The 20,763-nt window shown below is 44.2% G+C and overlaps 2 protein-coding genes across 4 annotated transcripts; one reads left to right on the forward strand and one right to left on the reverse strand.

Annotated features, from left to right (window-relative positions):
* The first annotated feature begins 12,146 nt into the window (after positions 1-12,146).
* LOC119306820 (putative F-box/kelch-repeat protein At3g17280) lies at positions 12,147-15,475 on the forward strand. 3 transcript variants are annotated; one of them, XR_005149053.1, is made up of 4 exons: positions 12,148-13,283; positions 14,086-14,175; positions 15,045-15,101; positions 15,188-15,475. XR_005149053.1 is itself a non-coding variant. In XM_037582939.1 (3 exons), exons 1-2 carry the CDS (start codon positions 12,173-12,175, stop codon positions 14,127-14,129), a joined length of 1,155 nt encoding a protein of 384 aa, XP_037438836.1. In that variant the 5' UTR covers positions 12,147-12,172; the 3' UTR covers positions 14,130-14,175; positions 15,188-15,475. The 3 variants fall into 3 exon arrangements, 2 of the variants coding, with proteins under 2 accessions (XP_037438836.1, XP_037438835.1); XM_037582939.1 differs by lacking the exon at positions 15,045-15,101 and having other exon boundaries at positions 12,147-13,283; XM_037582938.1 differs by having other exon boundaries at positions 15,045-15,475.
* Positions 15,476-16,337: 862 nt separating this feature from the next.
* Positions 16,338-18,870, reverse strand: LOC119310697. Its single transcript, XM_037586355.1, has 6 exons — positions 18,827-18,870; positions 18,339-18,410; positions 18,005-18,091; positions 16,965-17,241; positions 16,645-16,849; positions 16,338-16,462 (listed from the first exon to the last, which is right to left on the reverse strand). The coding sequence occupies exons 1-6, from the start codon at positions 18,868-18,870 to the stop codon at positions 16,338-16,340; spliced, it is 810 nt and encodes a 269-aa protein (XP_037442252.1).
* Between the last annotated feature and the right edge of the window lie 1,893 nt (positions 18,871-20,763).

The following is a 20,763-nucleotide window of genomic DNA, read 5'->3' on the forward strand; positions in this document are numbered from 1 at the left end:
GCATGTATGTAGGATCTGATGTAAGTCTTGCTGAGTACCTTTGTACTCATGTTGCTATAATTTACATTTTTACAGAAGACGCTGCAACCCCTTCTGATGGGTTCTATGTAGACGTTGACATCAACGAGTAGGCTGAAAGACCCAGGTGGTGACCCTGAGCTTGTGAAGGACCTTGTAGTATAGCTAGGCTTCCCAAGCCTCTTTTATTTTACTAGTTGTCTGTACTCAGACAAGTTACTTCCGCTGCTGGTTTGTATGACTGTATGACTTGTATGTTGGGTCGTGAGACCCGTACCTTTGTGTATGTCATGTATGGCTCTCTGAGCCTTAAATAAAGTACTTGTGTCATAGAGTCATGTTGTGATGCTTCGTTGTATTTGCACATATCGAGCATATTGTGTGTATGATTGAAATGCTTGGTATGTGTGGGATCTGACTATCTAGCTGTTTATCTTTAGTAGCCTCTCTTACCGGGAAATGTCTCCTAGTGTTACCGCTGAGCCATGGTAGCTTGCTACTGCTCTGGAACACTTAGGCTGGCCGGCATGTGTCCTTCTTCGTTCCTGTGTCTGTCCCTTCGGGGAAATGTCACGCTTTGAGTACCGGAGTCCTGTTAGCCCGCTACAGCCCGGTTTACCGGAGTCCTGCTAGCCTAGTGCTACAGCCCGGACCCACTTGCTGATGAACGACACGTTCGAAGCTGGGTCATGAATGCCTGTCCCTGTAAGTCTGTGCCACTTTGGGTTTACGACTAGTCATGTCAGCCCGGGCTCTTTATCATATGGATGCTAGCGACACTATCATATACGTGAGCCAAAAGGCGCAAACGGTCCCGGGTAAAGGTAAGGCGACACCCGTGAGGATACCGTACGTGAGGCCGCAAAGTGATATGAGGTGTTACCGGCTAGATCGATGTGACATCGAGTCGGGGTCCTGACACCCCCACCTAGGTTTCCACCCCTAGGGGGCGGCGGCCAGCCCTAGATCCCATCTAGGGGGGCGGCCAAGGGGTGGAGAGGGGGAAACTTGTCCCCCAAGCAAGGTGGGGCGCCCCCTCCCCAAACCCTAGGCGCCTTGGGCCCTTGTGGGGGGGCGCACCAGCCCACCTGGGGCTGGTCCCCTCCCACACTTGGCCCATGCAGCCCTCCGAGGGTGGTGGCCCCACTTGGTGGACCCTCGGGACCCTCCCGGTGGTCCCGGTACGTTACCGATAAAACCCGAAACTTTTCCGGTGACCAAAATAGGACTTCCCATATATAAATCTTTACCTCCGGACCGTTCCGGAACTCCTCGTGATGTCCGGGATCTCATCCGGGACTCTGAACAACATTCGGTAACCACATACAAACTTCCTTTATAACCCTAGCGTCATCGAACCTTAAGTGTGTAGACCCTACGGGTTCGGGAGACATGTAGACATGACCGAGACGTTCTCCGGTCAATAACCAACAGCGGGATCTGGATACCCATGTTGGCTCCCACATGTTCCACGATGATCTCATCGGATGAACCACGATGTCAAGGACTCAATTAATCCCGTATACAATTCCCTTTGTCTAGCGGTATTGTACTTGCCCGAGATTCGATCGTCGGTATACCGATACCTTGTTCAATCTCATTACCGGCAAGTCTCTTTACTCGTTCCGTAACACATCATCCCGTGATCAACCCCTTGGTCACATTGTGCACATTATGATGATGTCCTACCGAGTGGGCCCAGAGATACCTCTCCGTTTACACGGAGTGACAAATCCCAGTCTCGATCCGTGTCAACCCAACAGACACTTTCGGAGATACCTGTAGTGCACCTTTATAGTCACCCAGTTACGTTGTGACGTTTGATACACCCAAAGCACTCCTACGGTATCCGGGAGTTACACGATCTCATGGTCTAAGGAAGAGATACTTGACATTGGAAAAGCTCTAGCAAACGAACTACACGATCTTTGTGCTATGCTTAGGATTGGGTCTTGTCCATCACATCATTCTCCTAATGATGTGATCCCGTTATCAACGACATCCAATGTCCATAGCCAGGAAACCATGACTATCTGTTGATCACAACGAGCTAGTCAACTAGAGGCTTACTAGGGACATATTGTGGTCTATGTATTCACACGTGTATTACGATTTCCGGATAATACAGTTATAGCATGAATAAAAGACAATTATTATGAACAAGGAAATATAATAATACTTTTATTATTGCCTCTAGGGCATATTTCCAACAGTCTCCCACTTGCACTAGATTCAATAATCTAGTTCACATCGCCATGTGATTAACACTCACAGGTTACATCGCCATGTGACCAACATCCAAAGAGTTTACTAGTGTCACTAAACTAGTTCACATCATCATGTGATTAAGACTCAATGAGTTCTGGGGTTTGATCATGTTTTCCTTGCAAGAGAGGTTTTAGTCAATGGGTCTGCAACTTTCAGATCCGTATGTACTTCGCAAATCTCTGGGTCATATTGTAAATGCTGCTTCCACGCTCCACTTGGATCTATTCCAGATGGTTGCTCCTCTATACGTATCCGGTTTGCTACTCCGAGTCACTCGGATAGGTGTTAAAGCTTGCATCGACGTAACCCTTTATGCCGAACTCTTTATCACCTCCATAATCGAGAAACATGTCCTTATTTACTCCAAGGACAATTTTGACCGCTGTTCAATGATCCATTCCTGGATCATTCTTGTACCCCTTGACTGACTCATGGCAAGGCAAACTTCCGGTGCGGTACACAGCATAGCATACTATAGAGCCTACGTCTGAAACATAGGGGACGACCTTCGTCCTTTCTCTCTTTTCTGCTGTGGTCGAGCTTTAAGTCTTAACTTCATACCTTACAACTCAGGCAAGAACTCCTTCTTTGACTGATCCATCTTGAACACCTTCAAGATCATGTCAAGGTATGTGCTCATTTGAAAGTACTATTGAGCGTTTTTGATCTATCCTCATAGATCTTGATGCTCAATGTTCAAGTAGCTTAAACCAGGTTTTCTATTGAAAAACACCTTTCAAATAACCCTATATGCTTTCCGGAAATTCTACATCATTTCTGATCAACAATATGTCAACAACATATACTCATCAGAAATTCTATAGTGCTCCCACTCACTTCTTTGGAAATACAAATTTCTCATAAATTTGTATAAACCCAAAATCTTTGATCATCTTATCAAAGTACACATTCCAACTCCGAGATGCTTACTCCAGTCCTTAGAAGGATCGCTGGAGCTAGCATACCTTTTAACATCCTTAGGATCGACAAAACCTTTCTGATTGTATCACATACAACCTTTCCTTACAAAACTGGTAAGGAAACTCGTTTTGACATCCATCTGCCAGATTTCATAAATGCAGCTAATGCTAACATGATTCCGACAGACTTAAGCATCGCTACGGATGAGAAAATCTCATCGTAGTCAACTCCTTGAACTTGTGAAAAAACTCTTCACCACAAGTCGAGCTTCATAGACGGTGACATTACCGTCCACGTCCGTCTTCTTCTTAAAGATCCATTTATCTCAATGGCTTGCCGATCATCAGGCAAGTCCACCAAAGTCCATGCTTTGTTCTGATACATGGATCCTATCTCGGATTTCATGGCTTCTAACCATTTTTCGGAATTTGGGCCCACCATCGCTTCTCCATAGCTCGTAGGTTCATTGTTGTCTAGCAACATGACCTTCAAGACAGGATTACTGTACCACTCTGAAGCATTACGCATCCTTGTCACCCTACGAGGTACGGTAGTGACTTGATCCGAAGTTTCATGATCACTATCATAAGCTTCTACTTCAATTGGTGTAGGTGCCACAGGAACAACTTCTTGTGCCCTGCTACACACTAGTTGTAGTGACGGTTCAATAACCATATCAAGTCTCCACCATCCTCCCACTCAACTTTTCGAGATAAACTTTTCCTCGAGAAAGGACCCGATTCAACAAACAATCCCTATTGCTTTCGGATCTGAATTAGGAGGTATACCCAACTGTTTTGGGTGTCCTATGAAGATGCATTTTATCCGCTTTGGGTTCGAGCTTATCAACCTGAAACTTTTCCATATAAGCGTCGCAGCCCCAAACCTTTAAGAAATAATAGCTTAGGTTTCTCTAAACCATAGTTCATACGGTGTCATCTCAACGGAATTACGTGGTGCCCGATTTAAAGTGAATGTGGTTGTCTCTAATGACTAACCCATAAACGATAGTGGTAATTTGATAAGAGACATCATGGTACACACCATATCCAATAGGGTGCAACTATGATGTTCGGACACACCATCAAACTATGGTGTTCCAGGCAGTATTAATTGTGAAACAATTTCCACAATGTCTTAATTGCGTGCCAAAGCTTGTAACTCAGATACTCATCTTTATGATCATATCAAAGACATTTTATCCTCTTGTCACGATGATCTTCAACTTCACTCTAAAATTACTTGAACCATTCAATAATTCAGACTTTTGGTTCATAAAGTAAATATACTCAACATCTACTCGAATCATCTGTGAAGTAAGAACATAACGATATTCACTGCATGCCTCAGCACTCATTGGACTGCACACATCAAAATGTGTTACTTCCAACAAGTTGCTATCTTGTTCCATCTTACTGAAACAGAGGCTTTTCAGTCATCTTGCCCATGTGGTAAGATTTGCATGTCTCAAGTGATTCAAAAATCAAGTGAGTCCGAACGATCCATTTGCATGGAGTTTCTTCATGCATATACACCAATAGACATGGTTCGCATGTCTCAAACTTTTCAAAAACGAGTGAGTCCAAAGATCCATCAACATGGAGCTTCTTCATGCGTTTTATACCATAATGACTTACATGGCAGTGCCACAAGTAAGTGGTACTATCATTACTATCTTATGCCTTTTGGCATGAAAATGTGTATCACTACGATAGAGATTCAATAAACCATTCCTTTAGGTGCAAGACCATTGAAGGTATTATTCAAATAAATAGAGTAAGACATAATCCAATCATGTCTATGCTCAACGCAAACACACAATGACAATTATTCAGGTTTAATACTAATCTTGATGGTAGAGGGAGCGTGCGATGTTTGATCACATCAAACTTGGAAACACTTCCAACACATATCGTCAGCTCACCTTTAGCCAGTCTCCGTTTATTTCGTAGCTCTTTTATTTCGAGTTACTAACACTTAGCAACCGAACCGGTATCTTAATACCCTGGTGCTACTAGGAGTACTAGTAAAGTACACATTAACATAATGTATATCCAATACACTTCTATCGACCTTGCCAGCCTTCTCATCTACCAAGTATCTAGGGTAATGCTGCTCCAGTGGCTGTTCCCCTTATTACAGAAGCACTTAGTCTCGGGTTTAGGTTCAACCTTGGGTTTCTTCACTAGAGCAGCAGCTGATTTGCCGTTTCATGAAGTATCCCTTCTTGCCCTTGCCCTTCTTGAAACTAGTGGTTTCTCCAACCATCAACAATTGATGCTCCCTCTTGATTTCTACTTTCGCGATGTCAAACAACGTGAATACCTCAAGGATCATCATATCTATCCCTGATATGTTATAGTTCATTACGAAGCTCTAGCAGCTTGGTGGCAATGACTTTGGAGAAACATCACTATCTCATCTGGAAGATCAACTCCCACTCGATTCAAGTGATTGTTGCACTCAGACAATCTGAGCACAAGCTCAACGATTTAGCTTTTCTCCCTTAGTTTGTAGGCTAAGAAAATCGTCGGAGGTCTTATACCTCATGACGTGGGCACGAGCCTGAAATCCCAATTTCAGCCCTCGAAACATCTCATGTGTTCCGCGACGTTTCGAAAACGTCTTTGGTGCCTAAGCTCTAAACCGTTTAACTGAACTATCACGTAGTTATCAAAACGTGTATGTCCGATGTTCGCAACATCCACAGACGACGTTTGGGGTTCAGCACACTGAGCGGTGCATTAAGGACATAAGCTTTCTACTGATCGCATGATCGCTACTATCAACTTTCAACTATATTTTCTCTAGGAACATATCTAAAACAGTGGAACTAAAGCGCGAGCTTACGACATAATTTGCAAAGATCTTTTAACTATGTTCAGGATAATTAAGTTCATCTTATGAACTCCCACTCAGATAGACATCCCTCTAGTCATCTAAGTGATTACATGATCCGAGTCAACTAGGCAGTGTCCGATCATCACGTGAGACGGACTAGTCATCATCGGTGAACATCTTCATGTTGATCGTATCTACTATATGACTCATGCTCGACCTTTCGGTCTCTGTGTTCCGAGGCCATGTCTGTACATGCTAGGCTCGTCAAGTTAACCCTAAGTGTTTCGCGTGTGTAAATCTGTCTTACACCCGTTGTATGTGAACGTAAGAATCCATCACACCCGATCATCACGTGGTGCTTAGAAGCGACGAACTTTAGCAACGGTGCACAGTTAGGGGAGAACACTTCTTGAAATTGTTGTAAGGGATCATCTTATTTACTACCATCGTTCTAAGTAAACAAGATGCATAAACATAATAAACATCACATGCAATTATATAGTAGTGACATGATATGGCCAATATCATATAGCTCCATTGATCTCCATCTTCGGGGCTCCATGATCATCATCGTCACCGGCATGACACCATGATCTCCATCATCATGATCTCCATCATCATGTCTTCATGAAGTTGTCTCGCCAACTATTACTTCTACTACTATGGCTACCGGTTAGCAATAAAGTAAAGTAATTACATGGCGTTGTTCAATGACACGCAGGTCATACAATAAATTAAGACAACTCCTATGGCTCCTGCCGGTTGTCATACTCATCGACATGCAAGTCGTGATTCCTATTACAAGAACATGATCAATCTCATACATCACATATCATTCATCACATTCTTCTTGGCCATATCACATCACATAGCATACCCTGCAAAAACAAGTTAGACGTCCTCTAATTGTTGTTTGCATGTTTTACGTGGCTGCTATGGGTTTCTAGCAAGAACGTTTCTTACCTACGCAAAACCACAACGCGATATGCCAATTGCTATTTACCCTTCATAAGGACCCTTTTCATCGAATCCGTTCCGACTAAAGTGGGAGAGACTGGCACCCGCTAGCCACCTTATGCACCAAGTGCATGTCAATCGGTGGAACCTGTCTCACGTAAGAGTACGTGTAAGGTCGGTCCGGGCCGCTTCATCCCACAATACCGTCGAAACAAGATTGGACTAGTAACGGTAAGCATATTGAACAAAATCAACGCCCACAACTACTTTGTGTTCTACTAGTGCAAAGAATCTATGCAATAGACCTAGCTCATGATGCCACTGTTGGGGAACGTAGCAAAAATTCAAAATTTTCCTACGTATCACCAAGATCTATCTATGGAGAAACCAGCAACGAGGGGAAGGAGAGCGCATCTACATACCCTTGTAGATCGCTAAGCGGAAGCGTTCAAGAGAACGGGGTTGAAGGAGTCGTACTCATCGTGATCCAAATCACCGGAGATCCTAGTGCCGAACGGACGGCACCTCCGCGTTCAACACACGTACAGCCCGGTGACGTCTCCCATGCCTTGATCCAGCAAGGAGAGAGGGAGAGGTTGAGGAAGACTCCATCCAGCAGCAGCACAACGGCGTGGTGGTGATGGAGGAGCGTGGTAGTCCAGCAGGGCTTCGCCAAGCACCGCGAGATATGAGGAGAAGGGAGAGAGGTAGGGCTGCGCTAACAAGAGAAGAAACTCGTGTCTTGGGCTGCTCCTATGCCTCCACTATATATAGGGGGAGAGGGGGCTGCGCCCCCACCTAGGTTTCCACCCCTAGGGGGCGGCGGCCAGCCCTAGATCCCATCTAGGGGGCGGCCAAGGGGTGGAGAGGGGGAAACTTGCCCCCCAAGCAAGGTGGGGCGCCCCCTCCCCAAACCCTAGGCGCCTTGGGCCATTGTGGGGGGGGGGGCGCACCAGCCCACCTGGGGCTGGTCCCCTCCCACACATGGCCCATGCAGCCCTCCGAGGGTGGTGGCCCCACTTGGTGGATCCCCGGGACCCTCCCGGTGGTCCCGGTACGTTACCGATAAAACCCGAAACTTTTCCGGTGACCAAAATAGGACTTCCCATATATAAATCTTTACCTCCGGACCGTTCCGGAACTCCTCGTGACGTCCGGGATCTCATCCGGGACTCCGAACAACATTCGATAACCACATACAAACTTCCTTTATAACCCTAGCGTCATCAAACCTTAAGTGTGTAGACCCTACGGGTTCGGGAGACATGTAGACATGACCGAGACGTTGTCCGGTCAATAACCAACAGCGGGATCTGGATACCCATGTTGGCTCCCACATGTTCCACGATGATCTCATCGGATGAACCACGATGTCAAGGACTCAATTAATCTCGTATACAATTCCCTTTGTCTAGCGGTATTGTACTTGCCCGAGATTCGATCGTCGGTATACCGATATCTTGTTCAATCTCATTACCGGCAAGTCTCTTTACTCGTTCCGTAACACATCATCCCGTGATCAACCCCTTGGTCACATTGTGCACATTATGATGATGTCCTACCGAGTGGGCCCAGAGATACCTCTCCGTTTACACGGAGTGACAAATCCCAGTCTCGATCCGTGTCAACCCAACAGACACTTTCGGAGATACCTGTAGTGCACCTTTTATAGTCACCCAGTTACGTTGTGACGTTTGATACACCCAAAGCACTCCTACGGTATCCGGGAGTTACACGATCTCATGGTCTAAGGAAGAGATACTTGATATTGGAAAAGCTCTAGCAAATGAACTACACGATCTTTGTGCTATGCTTAGGATTGGGTCTTGTCCATCACATCATTCTCCTAATGATGTGATCCCGTTATCAACGACATCCAATGTCCATAGCCAGGAAACCATGACTATCTGTTGATCACAACGAGCTAGTCAACTAGAGGCTTACTAGGGACATATTGTGGTCTATGTATTCACACGTGTATTACGATTTCCGGATAATACAGTTATAGCATGAATAAAAGACAATTATTATGAACAAGGAAATATAATAATACTTTTATTATTGCCTCTAGGGCATATTTCCAACACACACAAGTTGATCTTTTAGCCGTGTGCGGTGCCCCCCTCCACAGTTACACACCTCGATCATATCGCCGTAGTGCTTAGGCGAAGCCCTGCGCCGGTAACATCATCATCACTGTCGCCATGCCGTCATGCTAACGGAACTCTCTCTCGGCCTCAACTGGATCAAGAGTACGAGGGACGTCATCGAGCTGAACGTGTGCTGAACGCGGAGGTGCCGTACGTTTGGTAGTTGGATCGGTTGGATCGCGAAGAAGTTCAACTACATCAACCGCGTAGTAGAGCAAAGCGAGGAAAACACCAAAGACATTGGTCAAAACCAACTCAAAACCACCACCACCACCGTTCTCATCGCTGAAGTAGAGCAAAGAGGACTATAATCAGCAAGATCAAGAACATTAGCCGGGCAACCCTCTAGTTGTCGAGTGAGATGTTGAGTTTTCCTACTAGTGCCACTGGTTGCCAGCTTAGGTCACTTTAGGTCACCATGGAAGAGAATTATTACACCAGACGTCGAGAGAGATCTGGAATATTTTCTCGTGGAATGCCTTCCTTCTCATAGAAATCCGACGAGCAAAAATCTCTAGGATTTTCGCGTCTCTCCGATCGTTTGATGTCCACTTCTATCAGATGATGTTGGGTTGAACCGTTCAACCTATGTGCACCATGCAACTGCTGAGATAAAAATTTTGATGGTTGGAAGAGAGTTTATTCCCCAGAAGCTTCGACGGGACATAATAGAGTTGCAGATCATTCGGCAAATCACATTCACAAAGATGAACTTTTACCTCTCGTGTATCTATACGTAATAATAAAGGGGCTATTGCTTCTAGCGGTACATCATGGAAATTACAGCCAAAATTGCAAAATATTATCCATCAATGCCATCTATAAGTTTTCTTTTTGACATATATGCCATCTATAAGTGATAAAAAAATGTTTTACACAGGAATCCCCCATCTGGGCCGGGCCAGGCCCATGCAGTAGGGACCTCCTATACTGCGTTGTATATGTTGGGAGAAGACACAACGTGCCTGTTTGAGCCGGCCCATGTCTGGGCGGCCTGTTTTTTATTTAGTTTTCTTATTTTCTTTTCCGTTTTCGCCTTTTCTACTTTAATAATTTGGGACTTCAAAAAAGTGCCAAAAAATTTAAGGAACGAGAATTTTGAAATAAAATGTTTGTGGATTCAAAAAATGTTAGCGATTTTGTAAAAATATGTTTTTGATTCAAAAAATGTTCGAAATTTTGACTATAAATGTTCAGGAAATAAAAAAAATTCATGATGTTTTAAAAAGATGTTGTATTAAAAAATGTTAAAGAAATTGAACAAAATTTTGCCAATTCAAAAAGTGTTCATGAGTGGAAAAATATCCATAAAATCCAAAATTGTTTGTGACTTACAAAATAATTTATTCATTAATAAAATGTACGGTGACTAAAAAACAAATGATCATGCATTTCCAAAAATGTTCGTGGATATAAGAAATTGGTCCACGAATTTCAAAGTACATGCTTGTCGATTCGAGAAATGTCTTCCTATTCAAGACAATTGTTTAAAAAAATGTTCACAATTTTTAACAAAAATGTTTGCAAATATTATAAAATATTCAGGAATTCAAATATGTTCTTGATTTTATAAAATGTTCAAAATTTTATAAAAGTGTTCACGAATTTGGAAAATTTTCACGAGTTGAAAAAAGTGTTCATGATTTCACGAAATTGAGAATGATAGTGTATCTTGATGATGCATCAAAATGTGGTCATGGCCATTGTAGATTATGAATTTTTTTTCCAGTTGCATTGCACGGGTCCTTTTGACATATACATATATGCCAAAAGTGTTCTTTTTGACATATACATATATGCCATCTATAAGTGTTCTTTTTTACAAAATTGCAAAATATTATCCATCAATGCCATCTATAAGTGTTCTTTTTGACATATACATATATGCCATCTATAAGTGATAAAAAATGTTTTACAGAGGAATCCCCCGTCTGGGTCGGTGCAGGCCTATGCAGTAGGGACCTCATATACTGCGCTCTATATGTTGGGAGAAGACGCAACATGCCCGTTTGAGCCGGCCCGTCTCCGGACGGCCTGTTTTTTATATTTCACTTTTTTATATTTTTTTTCCATTTTCGTTTTTACTACTTTAATAATTTGGGACATGAAAAAAGTGCTGAACTTTTTTAAAAATGAGAATTTTAAAATAAAATGTTCGTGGATTAAAAAAAGTTTGCTATTCAAAAAATGTTCGAAATTTTGAATACAAAGGTTCAAGAAATAAAAAAAATACATGTATTAAAAAATGTTAAAGAAATTGAACAAAAGTTCGCCAATTCAAAAATTATTCATGAATGGAAAAATATCCTAAAAAATCCAAAATTGTTCGTGACCTACAAAATAATTTATTCATTCATAAAATGTTCGGTGATTCAAAAAATGATCATGCATTTCCAAAAATGTTCATTAAATCAAAAAAATGTTCGTGGATTTCAAAAATTGTTACACCAATTTCCTAAAACATGTTCGCAGATTCGAGAAATGTTTTCCTATTCAAGACAATTGTTTAAGAAAAACGTTCACAATTTTTTTTAAAAAATGTTTGCAGATATTATAAAATGTTCAAGAATTTGAAATATGTTCTTGATTTTAGAAAATGTTCGAAAATTTATAAAAGTGTTCACGAATTTGAACAACGGTCACGAGTTGAAAAAAAATGTTTGTGATTTCACGAAATTGAGAGTGATAGTGTATCTCGATGATGCAGTAAAATGTGGTCATGGCCATTGTAGGTTATGATTTAGTTTCCCGTTGCATTGCACGGGCCCTTTTGCTAGTAACCCTCTAATTATGGAATGAAACTCTCATATTCTGCGCAGAAAAAATATATGAAAACGGGCCGGTGGATCAACTTATTTTGTTATTCTTTAGTTAGGAAATCCATCGTCGTGGCTTTTCACGGCCTGCACTGCGTTTCATTCACTACTCCTCAGCCCACCAGAGACACCCCGGAGGCCGCAGCCGCACCAATCAACAGTTCAGATCGAGATCCCGTCGCAGTGAGTGAGTAGGGCGAGATGAGCAGAGCTCGCTCGCCGCCGGCGCTGGACGACGACGACCTGCTGCCCGAGATCCTCCTGCGCCTCCCCCCGCAGCCGTCCTCCCTCCCCCGCGCATCCCTCGTCTGCAAGCGCTGGCGCAGCGTCGCCTCCGACCCGGCCTTCTCGCGCCGCTTCCGCCGCCACCACCGCCGCAACCCTCCCCTCCTCGGTCTCTTCCGCGTCGAATACAATCCCCACGTCGAGCTCCGCTTCGAGCCTTCCCTCGGTGCCCCAAATCGAATCTCGCCCGAACGCCTCTCCTGGCGAGGAAACGAGGATGCCGGCTTCTACCATCCCCTCGGATGCCGCCATGGCCTGGTGCTAATCCTCGACACAACGCAGAAGCAGGTCCTGGTGTGGGACCCTGTCACCGGCGACCAGCACCGCGTCGCCATTCCCCCAGGGTTCCAACTTGTTAGAACCCTACCCAGCGGTGCGGTGCTTCGCGGTGCCGCCGGAGACGGCGACCACTTCCAGGTGGTCTTGGTAGGCTATGGTGAGGAACAAATTGCACAGGTGCTCGGCTGCATTTACTCATCGGAAACTGGTGCGTGGGGCGATCTCATCTCGACATCGGTTAGATCCAAGGATATCGTGGCTTCTATGGATAAGCCTGCTGTGCTGGTTGGGGATTCCCTTTACTGGTTGCTTCATCCCGATGGAATTCTTGAGTTTGATCTTGATAGTAAGAGACTATCTGTGATACCTTTGCCTGTGGAATTGGATTTGGTGAGCAGCAGTTTATTGTTCTCAGTTATACGGGCAGATAGCGGTGGGCTTGGTTTCCTCCTTTTGTCAGACTTCAATGCCCAATTGTGGGAGAGGAAGACCGGTTCTGATGGTGTTACTTCATGGGTGCTGGAAACAACTATTGAAATTGATAGCCTACTTCCTCTGGATTACGCAGAGGAGGGAGGCCCCCCAGTGATACTAGCGTATGCCGAAGAAAATAACACGGCTCTCATGTTAGATGTTGGTCACCGTGGTGGTCTCTTCATGATCCAGCTTAAGTCATTCAAGTTTGAGAAACTCTTGCGAAACAACAACTTAGATTACTTTCACTTATTCGAAAGTGTCTACACTGCAGGTAATAGCACGCTTTACATCATGGGTGTAAAAAGCAAGTTGATTTTCGATAATTGATTGACGGAGTTACCATGCATACCCTTTGGTGTTAAGCTAACAATTTTAAGCAGTGACATATTACTTTTTTTCTTTTGCTGCTTGATGACCTTCCAAAATATAGTGATGATGTCTCTAGGGTTCTGTTCTGATGCTTGCAAGGCACCACTTATGTAATGATTATGATCTACAAAATACATGTTAGTGCTATCTATTTTATTTATTGTTCTGTAGCCAGGCGGCCGGCTCAATTGACCTACAGTTAGCCATTTTGTAATACTTGTGGTTCAAGTCAGAGCTAGCAAACTATATTTCACTAAACTACATGAACATTCTTTACTACAAGTATAGGTAGCTCAATCACTTTTGCTGCTAGGATTTATATTACCTAGTTCCTTTCAGGCTATTTTTTTTGAAGATTAATTATATCTGAATAGTCTTGGTCACTTTTGTTGCTAGGATTTGTTGGCATGAATATGTTTTTATTTTTCCAATATGGCATGGAGTGAGCTTAATAAATTCTTGATAAGTTATCTCTTTGGACAAGCTAATTGTCTAAGTTTGCATCTTCATTTTTACATAATCAGTTTGTACTGTTTTTGAAATATTCAGTAATTTGACAGTAGGTCTGGTTTTGTTTACCTTTTGCTCATATTGTCGAAATGTCTATTTTTAACTGCAGCTCTGAGTTATATCTTGATGCCGCCTCGTATATGTTTGGCTGTTTGTTGAAATGTCGTTGTTTGTTTGACTTTTTACGCTTGCAGAAACATGCATTGGTGGTGGAGCTGGTCTTTTACACAGCACATAAGATGATTGCCCTGTTAGATGTGCATTGTGATGTACTGGTTGACCAGGTAAGCTTATCTTTTATATGAAGGTTGGGGTAGTTTAACTCGTAAGCAAAATGTATTAGTTTCCCTTTTACTACCATTTCTCAAGTAGTACAAGAGAAGAGTGAAATATTTTCTCTACAACTCTTTGCTTAGTTTGTTGCCCACTCATCTGGCCAGTAGCATGTAGCTATGTGTAGGCATGTAGCTATGCTTTGTGGGCAGTCTTATTTCTCCACATTTGGTCATGTTAGATGTTCAACACTTCATATTGAACAGATGATCAAAATGGCATGGCTATATTCACCCTAAATACTGCTTTCATCATGAACTGCGTCTTCTTTGCTGCTGTACAGAGTAAAAAAGATGACATATTTGTAGATTAAAGGAAGTATATATGTACTGATAGGATGATGCACGATCATTATTTGAGGCTTCTACTGCATGTATTTTGTTAAATTTGATTTGTTACCAACTAGCTAGCTCTTACATATCTGAAAAGTACGACTATCAGCCCTCATATGCCCATGATAACAAAGAATATTCGACAATGATTTGATAAGCTAGGCTGTTCAGAATTCCCCTCCAATGGACTTATTTTTGACCACTAATACTTTAGCCTCCACTAAGTTCAAAAACTTGATGGTGACATTAGAATTTCCTGGCGTGCCACTATTCTACAAATCAGCTATTGCTTCTTTATGTTTGTATTGTTGGCATTGTGTTAATGCTGAGGGGGCCGAAAACCGGAGCTTTTGGTACAAGTCCACAATACTAGTGAAGCCAACGTTTACTGTTTGAGTCATACAAATATTGTGAGATATAACTTTAACAGCTTTTACGTCAATGGCTCGTACAAATTGGTTTGACTGATGAAACTGATTTCTCCACAGGTACCTATAATTACATTCTGGCGGCTGATCTGCGGAAGTGGATTTGTTCTGCTCTAGGTCCTTCCATTCTGTATGCTGTGCACGTGGGGCCTTGTGTAGGACGTTTGGTCCTGTCAGTTAATCTCGTTTTTTTATGCTTGCAGGACGTTTTGTGGCAGGCAGCCAAAGTGTCGGTGGCGTCACTGTTTGCTTATGTGCCCGTTGTGCCAGGTCGAGATTTGAAATTTAAATCACTGCTTGTGTTTCACCTCATGACGGCATTTATGGCGCATGTGTGTACATGCGCGTTGTTGTATTCTTATTAGATGAAACTTTGCGTCGAAAAGGTACCGTTGCTGCAGTGATGCTATTATGACTTGAATTTGTATTATGATCAAGCAGGAGCTATTATGACTTGAATTCTCCACAGGTACCATTGCTGTTGTATGCTTTATGTGAAGTCTGATTTCTTCAGTTTTGGCCAGGCCACTATGGACAACACATGATCAAAATTGGATGACTATATATATTTACTGATTTATTATCATGAAAGCGGTGGTGAAAGTATGTACTACTTGATGCTGTGTAGAGTAAAACAACAATAGCAATCATTTTGGTTTGTATTAAACTTAATATGCGGAGCAACGGTTCTTAAACTATTGCACATCTTTTGTCGAATAACAGAATAATACAAACACCTTTCAAGAAAGTTGTGAAGTTAATTTATGTGAGATGACATGTGTCTTGACATTAGATGGGGGAAACACACCAAAGCACCCCACCGCGCGCGTCAGACAAGAACATTCTCAGATGGCTACAGGAAGTTGATAGTAATGCCGATGTGGGCGTCAGGGGTCGGGCGATGAACGAGCCACTGGCCGTTCAGCTTCTCTAGACATTCTGGCCCCCTCAAATTGGTCGTGATCAGTTACGCATGCACAGTTTTGTGTAGATAGAAAAGCCGGAAAAAAAATCTGTTGCAAGTGTAATCGAGAGGGCATATATGACACAACATCATTCAATCAAAACCCAGGTTTCCCATCTCATCACACATCTCTAAAGCCCATTTACTCATTGCAGCATATTTCTCCCAAGGTAGGATCCAAACGGACCCAATGATTGGCCAGGAGAGTAAATATGACATTATCTGATCGTTCACAACACATGACAACAACTAGTTAGAGCTCAGTTTTCCATCCCATGGCACGTCTCTCAACTTCAACTACTCTCTGCGATAGATACTCACACAAGGGCAAAGCCAAGACACAGATACAAGCCGGCGGTAGTCACCAAGCAGCTTCAAGTGTTATGTTACTAATCGCTGTCTGAGCTCTCGCTGTCCGGATAAGGGTAGTCAATACAAGTACTACTACCGCCGCCGTATGCTTGGCTGCTTGGGTGAATCACAGGCTGGTAGTTTTCGCATCCGTAGCAATGGCCTAGAACATACAACAAATAAAGAGTTAGACAAATATCAATATGTGAAACAGTGGAAACAATACGAGATTACGGTAAGACATGTGTGAACAATTGCACCCGATGCAAACCTCATGAACAATAAGAAAACATGGGAATAATAATCAGGAAATGAGGCAATAGGAACAACTGCCAAGAAACGTACCTGCATCATTTTCCCCAACTATACAGCTCATGATCACATCATTCTCACTCCGAAAATCGAGGTTAACTTCGGAGAAGAATAGCTTGGTACTGTCAGCATCAACAGAATGCTGGTCCTCAGGCTGCTTAGCTGTGAAGTTATAATGGGCCCCAGCCCCTCCGAACTCGGAAAATATAGATATCACTTTTACCTCCACTAGCTCAAACTAAAAAAATCAAAATGGAAGGACACGTTTAAATGGATAATCAGGCTGAAAAGACACCCCAATTGCCACAACCTCGCATATACGGAGATAGAGAGAAAGAAAGAGAGAGGAAGACCTTGGTGTTGTTTGCTCTGTTGTATTTACGCAGGGCCACCTCCGCATGGTAGCGCGCAGCCTTTTGTTTTGCCGCGACTCTTCTTTCACGGCGAGCGTTCCTCACCTCCAGAGGTTTCCTCTGTTTCATTACAACTGGCCTTCCAATGGAATTCAGGTCACCACGATAAGTCGACTTCGGGAGTTCAGGGAAGGGGAACCGAAACCTCCAACCATGTTCCTTCATGTTGATACCTTCAGGAGTGCTCCTCTCCTTGGACATCCAACCAGCTCGACTCCTGGCTCATTATTGTGAACGGATTGTTATGCCATAAGAAAAGAACAAACCACATGCACTGTACCGTAATGCGTGAAACATGTAAGTGTGGCATTTATCCAGTTGCTTTTCTTTCATGATGAAGGTGCATGCAGAGTTCATGAAATGTGTTTACAAACTTGTCGAGTTTCTTTGGAATTAAAATTTGACATGATTAACCCAGTTGCTTTTCTTTATGGTGAAGGTACACCGTACATGCAAAGTTCTTGAAACATGATTAAAACTTGTTGAGTATGTTTGGAATCAAAATTTGAGATTATTAACCCAGTCGCTTTTCTTTATGGTGAAGGTACATGCAAAGTTCTTGAAACATGATTAAAACTAGTTGAGTATCATTGGAATCAAAATTTGACATGATGAACTGGAGAGCTGCCAGGTGTGGATACCAGATAGTAACAGCTGAATGGCAGAAACGGGCATTGAACATGACATACTACAATGAGAGCAAAACATGAGGTTGTGATATCGTCATTTTGGAACTAGTTGCTGAGTGTTTCAGCATAATTCTAAGGCGGTGATTGATGCAGTTTGCAGTGTAGAATGGTTTTGAGAAGGAACAAAATTCAGCTAACCATATGGGAACGGGAGGAATTATGTGAACCATTTTCCAGGAAAAACAGTTTGGAATATTAATAATAATAAAGGACCACTTAATACTGGGAACCACAGGATTGGGGGTATCAATCTTGCAATGACATTTCAGAATGCCAAAGGAAGATGCATACCTCCCTTTTGAAGCGGCGCATGAGACGGCAACTTGATGGTGGTGTTGCTTTGTCTGCTCTGCCTTGGCATTCAAATTCTCTTTAAACCTGAAACAGACATATGAGTTACATTTCAGAATGTCGAATGAACATGCACAGTGGTGTTGAACACAGAACAATCCAGAAAAAAGCTGAAGGTTTTAGTAGAGTTTAGATTTGCAAATGCTGCAAACCAGAGGATTTGGGTTGTTGATGTGCAATGACATTTCAGAATGCCAAATGAGGATGCACGGTAGTGTTGGGCAGAGCAACTAATTAAAATAGAAAAGGCGAATAGGTTAAGAGTTTTAATTACCTTGCATACCTCCCCTTTGAGGCGGCGCGTGAGACTGCAACCTGAGAATGATGATGCAAATTATCCTTGCACCTGAACCAGAAGAACATATGATTTAAGCAGAATTACAGTAAAAGTAAGCTGAGTCAAGTCGAATCGTCTAGTCGCCTGACTAGTTTGCCAACAATCAAAAGAATAGAGGGTAATTAAGTGGTTGTTTGGCGCATCGTCTACTGAGTACTGACCCAGAACAGAACATGGGGTTTATTCAGAACTAGGGTAAAAGGAATCGAGTCGTCTGCTTGCCTGACACAGCACACAATGCAGGATATGCAGGGTGTAGTTGGTTGGCAGTGGCACGCCATGAATTGGCTAGCTATTCTAGCAGGAACTGGCTGTGGCGCACCCCGCCGTGCTTGCCACGGCTAGGGTATGCTGGGACCGCGTGGGCGGCGGCGCCGGAGAAGGAGAGGACTGGGTAGAGAAAAACTGCAGAGCAGAAGACTTACGGATGATTGTCGGTGCGGTCCCTGTCGTCGTGGTCATCTGCCATGATCGCCAGACCGGTTGCGCTGCAGCCACCGCGGATCAACGATCGATGGTTGAACTCAGCTATCAGGACAGGATGGTTTTCTCTGCTTGGACCCGGACTCGGTTTTCCTTCTAAACGTACGAATGCCACTCGGCGTGTATCACGCCACGCGCCCGACTCGGCCCGGTAGTGGTCGATCGATCAGTGCTACCAGCGGCCAGGGCTACGACCCCTACAGCGGCCTCTCGGACGGCCGGATCCTTATGTAAAACGGCCGAAGGCGACAAACTGGGATGCACTACCTACGCCCACGGCCCCGGCTGTGATAGCGAGGCGTCCAAGCTCCGTCTCCGTCCTGAGACTCCGCTTCACCAATGGGGTAAACATCGAACACCAGTCAGGTCTGTTGCACTGACAGCTCGATGAACTTTCAAGGGCCGCAACATGAGATGGTCACCAGGCAGGATAGGAGACACGACGGGCCGCCTCATGATGTACAATCCACGAACATCGGATGTCACCGTGCTCCAAGCCGAGATGGCGTACCCAAATGGCGTCGCGCTCAGTGCTGGCCGGACGCACCTTGCGGTCATGTCTACCGTCCCGTGCAAGCTGCCAAGGAACTGAATCAAAGGGGTCAACTCAGGCACATCGTCCGAGCCTTTTGTCGACCTGTCAGGTTGCCCAGATAATGTGAGCCTCAACAGGAAAGGAGATTATTACTGGATGGCGTTGCACCGTGAGAAGAATGAGCTACCTTTGGTCACGATAGTCATCTTCTCGCTATAAGAGCATCTCCAACAGACGCGCTACATAAGCGCAGTGCTGAAAAATTAGTGGTTTTTGCGCGCGCTACCGCTCCGGGCGCTCCAGCGGAGGCGCAAAAATCACGCACGTAGCATAGCTAGTTCAGTGCGCAGGCCGAAATGCCATCGCGCGCTGTTTATTTGCTGCGCCCGCTCCCGCGCGCTGGGCACTCGAGCACCCACTCGCAACTTCCACCTACCCCCATCCAGCCACAGGCGCCGCCGCTGCCCGCGCCACCCCATTTGTTCCGGCGACCGTTTCGGCGCTTCCCTGGCCTATCCTCACGCCGCCGCTGCTTCCTCCGTCTCCCTCTAGTCGCTGCCGCCCCTCGCGCGCGGCATTCCTCCGACTAACAGCGCCCGGCCGCCCACTGCAGCTTGACGCCCGCAAAGTGTTCGAAAAAACGCTTGCAAGGCATGTATTGCTTCAACTTCACATTTTTACATGAATTTAGTGCATGTTGTTTATAGTTTTTATAGCCTAGTTTAAATTGAACATTGTAGATGAGTTCGTCATATGATTCTTCCGAAGAAGAATTTGATATTGAAGAGGAGGAGGATCTTGCAATGATCCTAGCTATGCACATCAATAAAAAACCAAAGCACGGTGGTTCGGTTATGGGTCGGCAGAAAATTTGGAGTGATAGGATAGATGCGCACAACAGATTGATCAGGCACTATTTTGCGGATCCTCCCGTGTACCCCGAGTCATACTTTCGGCGCCGGTTTAGGATGAGCACCGAATTGTTCAACCGTATCGCTGAGAAACTAGCGAGTCATTACCGATTTTTTCAGCAAAGGAGGAATGCCGACGGAGAGCTCGGGCATAGCACCTTTCAGAAGGTGACTGTCGTGGTTCTAAGTCTGACAGTAATGTAGGGGGGTACTAAGGAGAGGCAAGATCCTAGCTATGGAGTAGTTGTGCACACAAGAGTTTTACGAGTTCAGGCCCTTCTCGGAAGAAGTAACATCCCTACGTCTCGGAGCCCGGAGGCGGTCGACTAGATTATATGTGTGAGAGTTACAGGGGTGCGAACCCTTCTGCCAGTGGAGGGGGTGACTTATATAGAGGATGCCAAGACCCCAGCCAGCCCACGTAGCGAAGGGT

Source organism: Triticum dicoccoides, chromosome 5B, assembly GCF_002162155.2.
Source record: "Triticum dicoccoides isolate Atlit2015 ecotype Zavitan chromosome 5B, WEW_v2.0, whole genome shotgun sequence".
Lineage (NCBI taxonomy): Eukaryota > Viridiplantae > Streptophyta > Magnoliopsida > Poales > Poaceae > Triticum > Triticum dicoccoides.